This window comes from Hemiscyllium ocellatum, chromosome 15, assembly GCF_020745735.1.
Source record: "Hemiscyllium ocellatum isolate sHemOce1 chromosome 15, sHemOce1.pat.X.cur, whole genome shotgun sequence".
Taxonomy (NCBI): Eukaryota; Metazoa; Chordata; class Chondrichthyes; order Orectolobiformes; family Hemiscylliidae; genus Hemiscyllium; species Hemiscyllium ocellatum.
In genome coordinates, this window is record NC_083415.1 from 67,465,748 (window position 1) to 67,482,910 (window position 17,163).

At 42.8% G+C, this 17,163-nt stretch overlaps 1 protein-coding gene across 3 annotated transcripts in view; it reads left to right on the forward strand.

Annotated features, from left to right (window-relative positions):
• The window catches only part of chd6 (chromodomain helicase DNA binding protein 6), a 268,663-nt gene that overhangs the window by 56,671 nt on the left and 194,829 nt on the right, over positions 1-17,163 (forward strand). The window contains exon 1 of one of the 3 annotated variants that reach the window (XM_060836584.1): positions 11,481-11,565. The exons of the other annotated variants lie outside the window; for them this stretch is intronic. Within the exon in view, the coding sequence (XP_060692567.1) occupies positions 11,560-11,565 (6 nt within the window). The 5' untranslated portion in view covers positions 11,481-11,559. Of the gene's footprint in view, positions 1-11,480; positions 11,566-17,163 lie in introns of those variants that run through there. 3 annotated transcript variants of the gene reach the window in all.

Consider the following 17,163-nt stretch of genomic DNA (forward strand, 5'->3'; position numbering starts at 1 on the left):
GCACATCTTTGGACTGTGGGAGGAAAGCGGAGCACCCAGAGGAAATTCACAGAGACACTGGGAGAATACACAAACTTCATATGGCTCATTCATAAAGTCAGGAAGTATGGTATACAGGGAGATTTGGCTATCTGGATTCAGAATTGGTTGGCTGACAGAAGGCAGAGAGTGGTTGTAGATGGAAAGTATTCTGTCTGGAGGTCGGTGATGAGTGGGGTCCCGCAGGGCTCTGTTCTTGGGCCTCTGCTCTTTGTAGTTTTTATAAATGAATAGGTGAAGAGGTTGAGGGGTGGTTTAGTAAATCTGCAGATGACACAAAGGTTGGAGGTGTTGTTGATTGTTTCAAGGGCTATTGCAGGCTGCAGCGTGATATAGACAGGTTGCAGAGCTGGGCTGAGAAATGGCAGATGGAGTTTAACCTGGATAAATGACAAGTGATGCATTTTGGAAGGTCGAACTCGAATGTTGAATATAGGATTAAAGACCGGATCCTTGGCAGTGTGGAGGAACAGAGGGATTTTAGTGTTCAAGTGCATAGGTCCCTCAAAGTTGTCAGCCAAGTGGATAGGGTTGTTAAGAAAGCATTTGGTGCTTTGGCTTTCATTAACAGGAGGATCGAGTTTAAGAGCCGCAAGGTTTTGCTGCAGCTCTACAATTTCCTGGTGAGACCACACTTGGAATATTGTGTCCAGTTCTGGTCACCCTACTATAGGAAAGATACAGAGACTTTGGAGAGGGTGCAAAGAAGGTTTACCAGGATGCTACCTGGACTGGAGGGCTTGCCTTATGAAGAGAGGTTGACTAAGCTTGGACTTTTCTCTCTGAAGAGAAGGAGGAAGAGAGGAGACCTGATCGAGGTATACAAGATAATGAGTGGAATAGATAGAGTCAATAGCCAGAGACATTTCCCCAGGGCAGGATTAACTGGCACGAGGGGTTAATAAGAAAATAGGAGAAAGGTGTAGAAGAGACATCAGAGGTAGGTTCTTTACACAGAGAGTTGTGAATGCATGGAATGCGTTGCCCAGCTGTGATGGTGGAAGCAGAGTCATTGGGGACATTTAAGCGACTGCTGGATATGCTCAAGGATAGCAGTGAGTTGAGGGGTTACATTAGGATTAAACCTCGGCACAACATTGTGGGCTGAAGGGCCTGTTCTGTGCTGTACTTTTCTATGTTCTGTGTTCACACAGACAGGGAGCCTGAGATTGATCCTAGGTCTCTGACTCTCTGAAGCAGCAGTGCTCGCCACTGAGCCGCTGCTTCTCCTGATGAGCATTCATAAAAATAATGATGGTGGCAGGGACTAGAACTCCCTTCCTTTTAAGGGTGGTAGAGACTGAAACATTGAGGAAGTATTTTAATGTATACTTGCTATACCAAAACATACAAAGATACAGGCCATTTGCAGGAAAATGGGAGGTTAGGTGGGGTTGGCAGTAGCCTCGTGGTGTTAACACTAGACTCATCTTTCTAAATTCCATTAAGTACAGACCCAGAGTTTCAAGTGCTCCATGTATGCCAAGCTCTTTGTCTCTGGGATCAGTATTGTGAAACTTGTCTGGACCCCCCCCCCCCCCAGCACATTATCCTTTAGATGGAGGTCACAACACTGTTCATACTATTCTAAATGCACTCAAGCCAGAGCTTTATGCAGCCTCAGCAATACATCTGGGTCAATGACTCAATGGAAAGATTCTTGGTAGTGTGAATGTGCAGAGGGATCTTGGAGTCCATGTACATAGATCCCTGAAAGTTGCCTTCCAGGTTGATAGTGCCGTTAAGAAGGCATACGGTGTGTTTGGCGTTATTGGTAGAGAGATTGAGTTCTGGAGCCGTGATGCCATGTTGCAACTATACAAAGTGCTAGTGCGGCCACGCTTGGAATATTGTGTACAGTTCTGGTCGCCATATTTCAGGAAGGATGTGGAAGCTTTGGAAAAGGTGCAGAGGAGATTTACCAGAATGTTGCCAGGTCTGAAGGGAAGCTGTTATGAGGGAAGGCTGAGAGACTTGGGCCTCTTCTCATTGGAGAGAAGGAGGCTAAGAAGGGATTTGATAGAGATATACAAGATGATCAGAGGATTAGATAAGGTAGATAGTGAAAGTCTTTTTCCTAGGATGATGATGTCAGCTTGTATGAGGGGCTTAGCTACAAGTTGAAGGGTGATAGATTTAAGACAGATGTCAGAGGCAGGTTCTTTACTCAGTGGTAAGGGCGTGGAATACCCTGCCTGCCAATGTAGTTAACTCAGCCAAATTAGGGGCATTCAAACAATCCTTGGATGAGCATATGGATGATAATGGGATAGTGTTGGGGGATAGGTTTAGATTAGTTCACAGGTTGGTGCAACATCGAGGGCCAAAGGGCCTATTCTGCACTATATTGTTCTATGTTCTATCTCTGCCCTTGTATTCTAGCCGTTTTGAAAATTATGTTAACATTACATTGACCTTCCTAATTGCCAAATGAACCTGCCAGTTAACCCTAAGAGAATCCTGAAACTAGGACTCCCAAGCCCCCTTGTGCTTCAGATTTCCAAAACGTTTCCCAATTTAGAAAATAGCCCATGCCCCTATTCTTCTGAACACAGTGTATAACCTCACACTTTGCCACTTTTGTATACCATCTACTTATTTGCCCACTCTCCCAGCCTGTCCCAGTCCTTCTGCAGCCTAGCCACTTCCTCAACACCATCTGTTCCCCCCACCATCTTTATATCATCTGCAAACTTAGCAACAATGCCCTCAGTTCCTTCATTCAGATCATTAACATCTAGCATGAATAGTTATGGTCCTAAAGAGGGCCCCCTATGGAACTGCATGAGGAACTGGCTGCCACCCAGACTCCTTTATCTCTACTTTCTGGTAATCAGTCAGTCCTCTATCCATGCCACTACCTTGCACCTGAATATCATGGACTCTTATCCAGTGCGGTACCTTGTCAGGGGCCTTCTGGAAATCCAAATAGATTGCATTCACTGGCTCTTCGCAAAGAATTCTAGCTGATTTGTCAGGCATGAGCTCACCTTGATAAGCTGTGCTGACTCAGTCCTATTTCACCATGCACTCTCAAGTACTCTGAGAAAGTAGAGACTGCAGCTGCTGAAGATCAGAGTCGAAGAGTGTGGTGCTGAAAAAGCACAGTCGGTCTGGCAGCAGGAAAGTTGATGATTAGGGCATAAAGCCCTTCTTCAGGAATGCTTGACGAATGGCTTATGCCCAAACCATGGGCTCTCCTCCTTGAATGCTGCCTGACCAGCTGTGCTTTTCCAGCATCACACTCTTCAACTCCCAAGTACTCCACAATTTCACCCTTAGTACTGGGCTTTAAGATGTCACAATCAATCAAAGTCAGGCTGACCAGCCAATAGTTTCCTGCCCCTTTACTCCCATCTTAAACAGGGGTGTTACGTGCCATTTTCCCATCCTTTGGAACACTCCATGACTCCAGTAATTGCTGAAAGATCACCTGAAAGATGCTTCTACCATCTCCTGAGCTATCTCCTTCAGAACCCTGGGGTGTCCAGGTTATTTATCCATGTTCAGTCCTTTCAGCTTCCTCAGCACCACTTCCTTAGGTACGGCCACTACACTCAGCTTTGTCCTTATCTCTCTTGAGATTCTGGTATGCTACTGGTATCTTTCATTGTGAAAACTGATGTAAAGTACCTATTCAGTTCCTTCAGCATTGTTTTGTTATTACTTTATTATGCTCTGCTATTATTACTTCTCCAGCCTCCGTTTCCAGTGGTTCATTGTTGAATCTGGCTTCTCTTCCCTTTTAGATAAGTATAAATAATACTTGCAGTTGTGTTTTATATTATTTGCTAGCATACCCTCCTATTTCTTCTCCTCTTATTGCTATTTTAGATATTTTACGGTTTTTAAAGGTTTCCCAATCATCAAGATTCCTACGAAAATTCGCTTTTTCTTTTGCTTTTCTACTGTCCCTGACTTCCCTTTGTCAGCCATGGCTGGCTCCTCCTCTCTTCTCCCCCCCAGTTTGCTATTTCTTCTTTGGGATGAATTTCGTACCTGCTGAATTACTGCAAAAACTCCTGTCATTGCTGCTCCACTGTCTTCCTTTCTATTCAATTCCAGCCAGCTCCTCCCTCATGCCTTTCTAGTTGCCTTTGCTCAATTGTAATACAGTTACATGATTCCAGCTTCTCCCTCTAAAACTGCAGAGTGAATCCTATCACATGAGAGCCACTGCCCTCTAGGGGTACGTTAATTTTAATCAAATCTGTCTCATTACACATCACCAAATTCAGTATTGCCTGTTCCCTAGTGGGCTCTACCACAAGCTGCTCCAAAAGACCTCTTGTAGACATTCCACAAATTCCTTTTTTTAAAATTGTCGAATTGTTTTAAGTGGAAGCAGGCCATTTAACCCATCGAGTCAACACTGATCCCATTCATCTACCCTGTTCGTGTAACCCTGCATTTCCTATGGCTAGCCTGCACATCCCTCTAGACACTGTGGGCCGTTTACCATGACCAATCCACCTAACCTGCACATCTTTGGATTGTGGGAGGAACCTGGAGGAAACCCATGCAGATGGGGAGAATATGCAAACTTCATCCAGTCACCCGAGGGTAGAATCAAACCTGATCTGTGGTACTGTGAGGCAGCAGTGCTACCCCATTGTGCTGCCTGTTGAGGATGGGCAACAAATACTGGTCTCATAGACATTCCACAAACTCCTTTTCTTGAGATCTGCTGCCAACCTAATTTTCCCAGTGCACCTGCATATTGAGGTTCCCCTGTGATTATTATAATAGTGCTTATCTTACATATCTTTTCTATCTCCTGATTTATTTTCTTCACGTTCTCTCCACTGCCAGGAAGCCTGTACATAACCCCCATCAGGATCTTTTTTTTACCTTTTGTGGTTCCTCAACTCTACCCACACTGATTCTACGCCTTCTGACTTCTTGCTGTTACCTCAATTTAATTTCATGCAATACCACTCCATCTGCCCATCTGCCTTTGCTTTCGACACGTTGTGTATCCTTGGATATTTAGTTCCCAGCTGTGATCCCTTTCATCCACATCTCTGATATCTGCAGCATTGTACCTGCCGATTTCAATCTGTGCTACATGCTCATTTACTTTGTTTCATACACTGTGTGTATTTAAGTACAACACCCTCAGTCCTGTATTGGCTGTTCCCTTTTCCATAGTTGTACCCTTACCTGCTGTGCCTGAAGGTAGATTTCTGACCCTTTCCGTACACTGTCGAATTACTTGTTCTGGAAACTAATAACCTCTGCTGAGCGCTCACCCTACTTTAACATTTTCCGTAATTTTCCATGCAACTAAAACACTATTCCTCTTCACTCCCTGCTCCTTCCCCCCACCCCCCTCAAAAACATGCACACCTGTTTAGTTTAAATCCCTATTCACAGCCCTAGTTATTTGATTTGCCAGGACTCTGCTCCTCCTGTGATTCAGATGGAGCCCATCCTATCAGAACAGGTCCCTCCTTCCCCAGTACTTCAAACCCATTTCTCCCACACCAATCTTTGAGCCACACATTTACCTCTTTAATCTTGTTGACCCTGCGCCAATTTGTTTGTGGTGCAGGTAGTAACCCAGCAACAATTACCTTTCTGGTTCGGCTTTTTAATTTAGTCTGAGCTGCTCATATTCCCTCAGCAGAATCTTTTTCCTCTTCCTGCCAATATCATTGGTACCTACATGGTCCACAACAGGATCTTCCCCCTCCCACTCCAAGATCCTCTGCTGCCCAGATCAGATATCCTGAACCCTGGCACTAAGAAGGCAGCACAGCATTTGGGACTCTCGATCCTGGCCACAGAGAACAGTGCCTATTCCCCTGACTATACTCTCCCTGATCATAAAATCATTTCTCTTTTCTCCCATCTCTTGAATGACTCCCTGTATGATGTTGCTACGGTCAGTTTGTTCATCCTCCCGACAGTCCCTACTGTCACCCACACGGGGCAAGAATCTCAAACCTCAAGCTCAGACAAGCTCAAGAGCTGAGGCTCCTTCAGCATTCCCTCCCGGATCCCTCTACCTGCTTGGCTGGTAGTCGCAGCCTCCTGTCCCTGATCACTGACTGGATTTGAGGTAGTTAATGTAAGGGATGTAACTGCCTCCTGAAACACAGCGTCCAAGTAACTCTTTCCCCCTCCCTGATGTGTGGCAGAGTTCGATGCTTAGACTGCAGCTCATGCACTTGGAGCCAGAGTTCCTCAGGCACTCAGCACTTCTTCCAGATGGGGTCACTCTGAACTCCAACGGGGTTCACCATCTCTCACATCATGCAGGGTACGACACGTGGCCTGATCTAGCCTCCCTGTTTTAATTACTTAATTCCTAACTTTGTTTTGAAAAATTTTGTACTAGTCTTAGTTTGTTGCCTGTAAATATTTCCTCTATTTACCTTCAGTGTGCGTGTGACCCAGCATATATAGTCAAGTTAGCAGCTGTCCCCAACCAGTGAACTTACAGTTTACCTGTGATGCCACTTTTTTGTGTTGGGCCCCGATCCTAGGCTTCAGTTTATGTTGTTTAAAAAAAATAGCCTTACAAACTATGAACCAAAAAAAGCAAGCATAAAGCACCTCTTCTGCTCTGCACTGCATTCCCACGCTGCCTCCAAATTCCCCATTCTGTATACTCACTCTGGCTGTATCTCACTCTCCTTCCTGACCGTGTGAAGCTTGCTTACATGAGTTAGAATCTTTGCCAATAGTTCAATATTCTGTCTGAGAGTTTTTTTTTTACAAAGTACAGCTGGCTCCTGGAGCTGTTCGTTTGAGGAGGAATATATTGATAGTGTTTCTATCTTTTAACTGTCTGCAGGTAGCGTTTCTATGTGCATGAGTTTCAGACCCTGTGATTTCCAGGCTGGTGTACTTTGTTTGTGCCCATCAGGCCTGGATTGGTATTGTTATTCTCCTTGAATTAAAGTGAAATTTTCAAATGACTGCAAGTTGTGTTTTACTGCAGTTCCATAGACGTGGAGATTTTTCCAGCTTCATTCTTTTCTAAAATGTTTATGTATTAATGCAGTGATGAAATTTAAATTCCATTTAAAACTGCTGATGATGACCATGAGCTCTTTGTCAATTGTGGGGAAAAACCCCATCTGGCTCACTCATGTTCTTTCGGGAAGGAAATCTGCCATCCTCACATGGTCTGGCCTATATGTGTCACTGGACCAAGAGCAATGTGATTGACTCTCAACTTCCCTCTGCAATAATCCAGTAAGCCATTCATTTGAATCACTTATTGCAAAGTCTCAACAAGGAAATGAAACAGTGCAGACCACCTTGCATGGACTTAGGCACAAGAAAAGGCAATGTCAGAAAGAGCCCTGTCAACCTGGCAAAGACCTTCTTACTAACATTGGGTTCTAGTGCCTAAATTGGTGTCTCAGACTAGTCAAGCAACAGCCTGGCCATGGTCTTACTCATGGAATCGTACCTTACAGACAATGACTCTGACACTACCATTACAATCCCTGGATATCTCCACTGGCAGAGTTGGCAGGACAGTAGCATACAGTCAGAAAGAGTTGTCCTCAACATTGACTCCAGATCTCATAAAGTCTAATGGTTTCAGGTTAAACAAGGACAAGAAAACCTGCTGATGATCACATACCGTCCTCTCTTGGCTGATGGATCAGTACTCCGCCATGTTAACCAGCACTTTGAGGAAACACTGAGGAGAGCAAGAGCACAAAATGTATTCTGGGTGTTGAATTTCAATGTCTACCACCAACATTGTTTGGCAGCAGCACTACTGATCAAGCTAGTTGGAAACTAAAGGACACAGCAGCTAGGTTGGGTCTGCGGCAGGTGGTCAGGGAATCAATGAGGGAAAAACATACATGACCTCAACCTCTCTGGCTGTAGCCGCAAAGTATGACTAACGACCGCACAATCCTTGTAGAGACAAAGTCCTACCTTCACCTTGAGAAGGCCCTCAATCAGGCTGTGTGTCTATCACAGTGCTAAATGGGGAACACTTTGAACAGATGTAGCAACTTAAGACTGGGCATCGATGAGGTGCTATGAGGAATCAAAAACTGCAGAATTATACGCCACAATCTGCAATGAACCATCAAGCCAGGGAAACAACCCTGTAACGGCTTATGCTAGGACGAACACCAGGCATATCTAAAAGAGGTGTCAGTCAGGGGAAGCTTCCAAACAGGACTATCAGCATGCCAAACAGCATAAGCAGTAAGTGAGACAGAGCTATGCCATTGCAGAACCAATGGATTAGCTCTAAGCTCTGCAGTCCTGCCCCATCTAGTCATCATTGATGGTAGACAACTAAATACTGAATGAAGGTGGAGGTGCCACAAACATCCCCGTTGTCAATGATGTAAGAGTCCAATCCATCAGTGCAAAAAGATGAGACTGAAGTGTTTGCAACAATCTTCAGCCAGAAGTGCCAAGTGGATGATCCACCTTGACCTCCTCCAGTCGTTCCCCCTCATTACAGATACCAGTCTTCAGTTCAGTTTACATGATAGCAAGACATGGTTAGATACACTGGATACTGCAAAAGCTATGGGCCCTGATGACATTAGTAATGAACACTAATGTTCAAGAACTTGTAGCTCCATTAGCCAGGTTCTTCCAGTGCAATTACAACACTGGCATCTATTGACCAATTGCCACCCTAAGCATCCACTCTTGATCATGAGTAAAGTGATGGAAGGTATCATCAACAGTGCTGTCAAGATGCTCTCAAGCATGGCAGATGGGCCGATGGAGAGGTATTGCGCTATTAGCAAGAACTTAAATTGAGCCAACAACAAGAAGTCAGAAGGCGGAGAATCAGTGTGGATAGAATTGAGGAACCACACCTGCTCAGTGACGCCCAGTTTGGGTTTCGCCAGGGCCACTCAGCTCCTGGCCTCATTACAGCCTTGGTTCAAACATGGACAAAAGAGCTGACTTTCAGAGGGGAGGGGAGAGTGACAGCCTTTGACATCAACGCTGATTTAATCAAGTGGGACATCAAGGATTCCTAGTAAAATTGAAATCACTGGGTATCGGGGCAAACTCTAGTTTGGTTGGAGTCATAAGTGCATGGTGGGTCTACCTGCAGGACATGGACTGCAGCAGTTTAAGAAGGCAGCTCACCACCGCCACCACAAGGCCAGCTAGCATTGGACAGTAAATGCTGGCCCAGCCAATGATGTCCACATCCCGCAAGTGAATAAAAAAAGTACTTTGACAAGTATTCGAAGTTGACATTTCTGAGCCAAACAGGTACTTCACAAGGAGCTTTAACAATTCAAAGTCATCCACAGGTTGAAATTCTTAAATGAATATAACCGGGATGATCTCCTTGACTCTTGAACAATCTGTTTCTTTGTGTTTTTGGTTTAAATGGCCAGGGTATGGGATCAATGTTGTCTGTTTGAGAGGTGTTTATCAATGAGAGGATCCCAGAATATTAAATGGATGTGTTAGGTGAACTCAGTTTATGGGAGGTTATTTAAAACATGAAGGTCTTTAGTCAAGTAAATAAGGATGGACTATTTCCACAGGCAGGAGAATTGGCAGCCAGAGGACACAGTTTTAAGGTGATTACTAAAAGAACCAGACATTGTATAAGAATTTTTTAAAATACAGTGAACAGTGAGATTGGGAATTCTCTGCCTGAAAGGGTGTTTTAAACAGATGTGTTTATTATGGTCAAAGGGAAACTATAAAAATGTGCAAGACCAACAGCTCAACTGTGTTGTTTGATTCTGTTAATGTTTTTTTACTTCTGTCTCTCTGTCCTGGATTTAAGGACTGTTTATTGACTTAAAATAGAAAACTTTCCCATTGTAGTCATCCAAAGACTAGGATGTTATGAGATGAGTTCTAGAGATTTCTGATGGGATGTGCCAGTTGGAGAGAACACGAGCAATAAAAAATTTCTCAGTAATGGAGGAGGAAGATTGTTTGTAAATGTCATCAAGAAAAGCAACAGGTTTGGATTGTCTACATTATGACACAGCGTAGGATATAGCAGGTTGATTTGGGTAGGGAATGGGCTGTCTCTGGTGAGAGGGACCATTGCATCTCACTGGTTACCCACTGCCCAACTTGAATTGGGCATTCTGATAGGAAAGACGCTGACCTGCCACATTTGCATGGTTTTAGTAGGGCATATAGGTTTAGTCTTGGCTGAACAAGTGGATCAAATCCACCACATCAGCTGAGTAGAAAAGATGTCAACTGGCAAAAATGCAAAACTGGCTATTGGTGTATTGCCTTGCAATATGGTGAACTTTAATTTGAGCAACAAGTTTTGCTTCATCACATAAAAAAATCAAATGCGTGGAACTGACTTGCAAATAGTTGATAAGGCTCAAGAGAGGTGTAATGGAAGTTAATCAACTGGACATTGATATGGCTTCCCCACATTAGGTAAAGTATACCAAGGCTGGATCACTCAAACATTTTTTAATCTTACTGGCAGGGGAAGAGATTGGAAAAATAGTCTGTGCAGGCTGTAGGCTTCTCTGAGGCGTTTACTCCTCTTGATGGTCACCCCACTTTCCTTATTAGATTCATGCAGCCCCTCACCCAGTTTTGAAACTTTCATCTTTGCATTTCTCAACTGGGACTAAGCCGCTGAATCAGGTGAGTATCTACCTCTTAAACATAATGCTTCATTACAGAGATAGCACCAGTTCTATAAAGAATTTGATAGACCTGCAGAATTCATGATTTGAAACAAATTAAATGAAAATTAACAGATTACCTGAGCTTTACTGCTGCTGCAAGCATTGTGTAACTAGCACCTTCTCACAGAACAATATATGCCATGGGATGTCCTGAAGATAACTAAGTTTGGGGTATTGGTACTGCACATCTGAGTGCACCTGCATCTGCAACAGCACTGATTGTAACACCGATCAAATTCTGGCTTAGGATACGACCTTTGAAGTTTTTTCATCTAATCAGAGATGTCGTCTTTGTATTGATGTCAGCCATGTTGTCTGTGCAGAGAGGAGCCAACAGTTCATCAGCTTAGGTAAACCGGTGCTCTGCAGCATTCCCAAATAGAGTGCAGCAATGAAATAGAATAGACTTCAAGACACCATCTACTATCCAGCACTCTAACATAGGAAGCAAGACCAAAATAAATCACTATCGTAGAACCTTAAACAAAAAGATCCTCTTTCGTGAATGTCAAGAGACTGGGCTAAGAAGACTCTGAAAACAGAATTGTTTGAAATAAAGTCCAACATGTTGAGGCAATATGCCCAGGTTGCAGCATTTTCAGAATGTTTAGATGTTCTTTAACACGCACAATGCTAGAGCATTTATTTTGGGGTCAAAAAAGCAGTAGGCTTGTGACTGAAAATTGCTTCATTGAAAACAAGGCAACAAAATATGTGAGTGGAGCACTATCTTGAATTGTACTCCAGAGAGAAGAGAGTTCCCATGAAGCTGTGGACACCATAGAGATCTGGCTGTCATCAAACAGCAACATATCAAACCAACAGTGGAGGCCATGGATGAAGCTGCTGGGGCTTACACCATACAGTCTGAAATCATTAAATGCAGGTAACTAGTGCTTCTGCAGATCTGCCTCTGCTGAGGCAAAGAGCATTGCCTCAGGATATGCCTGACTCAAAGGTTGTGACTCTATCCAAGAGCAGTGACCACCGTGCTTGCAACTGCTATTGAGACTGTTCATCATTGGAAAAATATCTGTCCTGTTTCCCTTGTCAGACCGGCTGAACGCATCTACTCTGAATCCCAGTGTGGTTTCAGAACAGTAAGATCCACAATTCAGTCCAGCAGCTGCAAGAGAAATGCTGTGAAGAAAGGAGACTTAGTATATATCACCTCTTCAATTTTATCAAGGCATTTGACCATGTGAGCATGTAGAGTTTAGTTAAGTTGGTGAAGAAAATTGGCTGCCCACTGAAGCTGCTTCATGTGATTTCTTGTATTCAAGGCAATGTTTTGGGTAATGTCAATGTACTGGGTATGGTGGGGCATTCGTGGAACTCTGAGATCTGCAGTGACGTTGAATGGAGTTGTGTTCCAAGCCTAACTTTCTTTGACATACTCTTTGCTCTTATAATATCCCTTAAGCTTATCTACAAAGGGTGTTTACTTGCAAACCAGATTGGTCTAGAGCTGTCAGCCTTGCTCATCTGAGAATGATGTGAATTTCCTTCAAAAGTGAATGCATATCAGAAAAAAATGCAAGGAGAGAAAACCTCAAACCAGCAACTTGTCCAAAGCCCAATCATCTGTGTAAGATACCTTTTTTCTGGGTGCTGATAGGCCTTTGTAACCTAGGTATCCACCAGAATCCAAGAAACACCCCAGACATGGATGTGTTTGAACTCTGCGACAGAGATGACCAAGGAGCCAAGGGGGAGAGTATTCCTTGTTGAGGATCACCTTCAGTAGCAACTGGAGAAAACACTCTCTTACACTTGGGAATAGTTTTGATTGACCCACAGCTTCAGGAAAACAATTGGCATGATCCAGGATGTTTCCATGTTGCTGTCTGTCAACATTGAGAATGTGACACTGGAGATGGTCGATAGACTCACACAGCAAGGCTTCACAATCACTTGTGATCCGTCACTTGATGCTGAAGTCAACATACACAGTTACGCAGCAGCAGTTATTTCCCAGCTGAATAGGAGAGTGGAATAACAGCAACAAATGTGAAGTACTGCAGTTTGGTAAGACATATCAAGGAGGGACTTGTATATCTAGTGGTAGGGTTTGGGAAGTGGTGCCAAGCAAAGAGACTGTGGGGTCCCATTCATAGTTCCTTGAAGGTGGAGTCACATGTAGACAGGGTTGTGAAGATGGCATTTGGTACACTTGCCTTTATTGGTCCCTACACTAAGTATAGAAATTGGGATGTCATATTACAGCTGTATAGGACATTGGTTTGGATGTGAATATAGGAGGTATGGTTAGTAAATATGCAGATGATACCAATTAGGTGGTGTAGTGTACAGTGAAAGAGGTTATCTCAGAGTACAACAGGACCGTGATCAGATGAGCCAATGGGGCGAGTTGTGGCAGTTGGAGTTTAATCTAGATAAATGTGACGTGTTGCATTTTGGAAAAGCAGCCAGGGGCAGACTTATACAATTCATGGTAGTGCTCTGGGAATGTTCAGAACAAAGACACTTCAGCATGGATGTGTGTAGATATTTGAAAATGGAATCACTGTAGACATTTGATTTGTTTTCCTTAATTGGACAGTGCATTGAGTATAGTAGTTGAGATGTCATGTTGCGACTGAAAAGGACATTGATTAGGCAACTTTTAGAATACTGTGTGCAATTCTAGACTCCCTTCAATAGGAAAGATGTTGTGAAACTTGGAATGGTGCAGTAAAAATATACAGGGATGTTGCTGGGATTGGAGGGTTTGAACTATAGAGAGAGAGACTGAATAGATTGGGGCTATTTTCCCTGGAGCATCAGGGACTGAAGGGTGACCTTGCAAATGTTTATAAAATCGTGCGGTGCATGGAAAGGATGAATAGCCAAGATCTTTTTCCCAGGGTAGGGGAGTTGAAAACTAGAGGGTATAGGTTTAAGGTGAGAGGAGGAAGATTTAGAAGGGACCCAAGGGGGAACTTTTTCATGCAGAGAGTTGTGTGTGTATGGAATGAGCTGCTAGAGGAAGTGATGGAGGTCGGTTTAACCACAACATTTAAAAGGCATCTGGATGGGTACATGAATGGGAAGTGTTGAGAGGGTAAAGGGCCAAATAGGGCTACATCAGTTTCAGATATCTGTTCACCATGCATGAGTTCAGCTGAAGAGTCTTGTTTCTGTGCTGTGCAACTCTGACTTTATTACCTGATTGAGACCATGAGCTGTGAGTTGATGAAACCTCCATTGTCCTTGCACTCGTTCACAGTGATGAAACCTGGACAGCAAATGCTGGGCAGGGGAATAGGGTGAACGGTTTCTGTTTATATTGACTCAGATGCATTCTCGGTTCTCTTGGCAAGACAAGATCACTGACTGTGGGATCTTGCTATTCCATCAGTTATGCTCTTTGCTTAGCTAACATCTCTGCTAGCTTGGCAACATTCTTTAGATCAAAGGCTCAGTAGATTCAAAGACCTTGTCAATTTTTTTAACCCAGGACAGGTTAATTAATTGCCAGGGAAACTGTTTGGGGCCTTGTCTATGCAGGAAATGATTAGATCCTGTATTGGGAGATGGTATTCTTGGAGCATGATATCAAACGGAATCAGATGTCTTTTTTTAAATCTGAATTTACCTTGATTTTTCTATGTACTCTGAGGTTTGAACAGATGACTTGGACGTGCCAGGCTTCTGAATGAAAGTTCTGAAACTTCCTAAGCTCAGCAGTATTAGGAATGCCTTCACCTCAATGACTCAAGGAGGAGCTAATAAGTGCCATTGCATCTGTATTATCCAACTTCCCTGATTATACAGAGTCATGCACCTTAGAAACAGGCCTTTCAGCTCACCGCATGTATGCTGACACACAAACCATACGAGTCCCATTTATCTTCACTTGGTCCATGGTCTAACTATGGCCTGGTATTTTAAGTGTTCTTTGTCGATAACTAACCATAAACTGCCTTTAATTTGGAAACTTATTAAGAAATCTCACAGACAATCAAATACTGAAACAATGATTTCAACTTTATTGCATGCAGCAACCAAAATAAGACCCGTCAAGTAAGCAAATAAAGTCCTTCAACCCAATAACTATTACCTGATTAATGGTGGAATTTAACTCCGATTTCAACAAACTGTCTGTCTCAAAGAGTGTGGTATTCAATCATTGTGTGTTGTTGATCTTCAAAGTTCTGATGTTGGATTTTCATACAGATTTTTGTCCTTCAGGTCTGTGGTATGACCATATTAATTTTTTTAGATTCTTTCATCCACAATATTGTTATCTTATCAGAAGTAGCTTCATTGTTCCTTGTAGATTTAGCATTAACTGACTGCTTGAAGACACTTGGCGACAGTGAGGTTTGCAGATGCTGGAGATCAGAGTTGAGGGTGCAGGAAAAGCACAGCGGGTCAGGCAGCATCCAAGGAGCAGGCAAATCGACGTTTTGGGCTGGAGCTCTTCATCAGGAAAAATTCTGATAATTTCTACTGCTCTGCCCTTGTCTATCGTTTTGGTTATGTCCTCAAAAAACTTAACCAAGTTTGAGGGACATGATTTCCCACACACAAGTCATGCTGGCTATCCCTAATCTGTCCATGCCTCTCCAAAATCACGTGAATCTTGTTTCGCAGAATCGCTTCTGACAACTTAGCCATCACAGATGTCAGACTCACAGGTCTATAGTTCACAAGTTTCTCCTTACTGTCCTTCTTAAATAAAGGCACAACACCTACAGACTGGAACGGTTCAGGGAAGCAGCTCGCCAGCATTTTTTTTATGGCAATTGAGGATAGTCAACAAATCCTGGTGTAGCCATTGCACCCAAATCATGTGAAAGCATTAATAACAAGTACATGAACACTGATAGAACAGATATTTATTTCCAACTCTGAATTATCTCACTTGAAAGTGAGCTTGCAGGTTGTGGTAGACTGTGCACGCTGCAGCTATAGTAGCTGATGGTAGAGTGGTGAATATTTGAGGTGAATTGGATGCCAATCAAGTAAGGTGCTTCGTCCTGGATGGTGTCAGTCTTTTGACGAAGAATTGTTAGAACAACATGCAGGAAAATACGACTTAAGAGTAAACTTCCTACACCATTCAGTAAGGCCATGGCTGGTCTGCTTGTGGTCACAATTCCACCAACCTGTCCACTCATAGCTCTTGTTGATTTAAATTCTGGCTATCTCTACCTTTTGAGTTGAAGGACCCAGCCTTCGTCATTGTTGAGAGAAGAGAATTCTATAGACTAATTATTGTCCTAGAGAGTAAAATTTTCACCTTTGTCTTAGAAGCAGTATCTTTATATTCTTTAACTGTATCCCAGTCTGTCCCACAAGAGGTTACATCCAGTTCTGAACAACCATCGTAATGGATTCCAAATGTTAGCTCCCTGGATTCATTGCCTTGAGAACCAATACTAACTTTAGTTACTCTTCTCATGTTTAAATACTTGTAGAATCTATGCTATCATTTTTATTATTGGTTAGCTTTCTTTATTGTTATACTTTCTTCCTCTATTATTTTTGATCATTCTTTGCTGCTACTTAAAATCTGACCAATCCTCTCATCCACTTGTAATTCTTGCAGATGTGTGGAGTGTTCCTTTCTGTTTGATGCTATCATTAATTTCTTCAACCATGAAAAATGCATCCTAAGACCTTTTTTTCTCACTGATATAAACCTTTGCTCTAAGTTATTTATATCATGTTAAAAGTCTGCCATTGCATTTCTACTGTCCCACCTTTTAACGTAATTTCCCTATTCACTATTCTTAGACCCACACTCTCTTCCCGCCCCCCTCAAACTGTTTGTGAAATTCTATCCTGTTATGATCATATCACCTGGGGGCTCTTTTACCAAGAGATGGGTTATTGCTTACTTCTGTCTCATTGTACATCATGTATTCTTGGATAGCCTGCTTTCTATTTGGCTTTAGTACTTTTCGAAGAAATTATCCATAAAATACTGTATGAACTCATTGTCCAGTTGTCTTTCACCAATCAGATCTGCCTAATTTACAGAAAGATTGAAGCTACCCTTGATAATTACAGAACTTATATGCACCAATGATTTCTTCCTGTATGCTCTGACCACAGTATAACTCCTTCCTGAGGCCTATTAACAATTAACGCATTTAAGCTCTTTCTTTCCTATTTCTTACCTCTATCCAAATTGATTCTACATCTTGTTTCTTTGATTTAAGGTTATCTCATGCTACTGTACTCATGAATCCTTAACTAACAGAATTATCACACCACCTTTTCCGGGCTTCCTGTCTTTTGGGAATGTCAGATACCTTTCAATATTCAAATTCAACCTTGCTAACCTTGAAACCATGTCTCTGGAATGCCTATCAGGTGTACATTGTTATTTCTATTAGCGCTAACAATTCATCCCTTTTGTTATGAATGCATCTGCATTCAAATTCTTTAACTCTGTCTTCTTCCCGTTTTTGATTCTCTGGCCTTATCCACTAATGCAGTGTTAAAATTGTATTCAGTCCCTTCCTGCCAG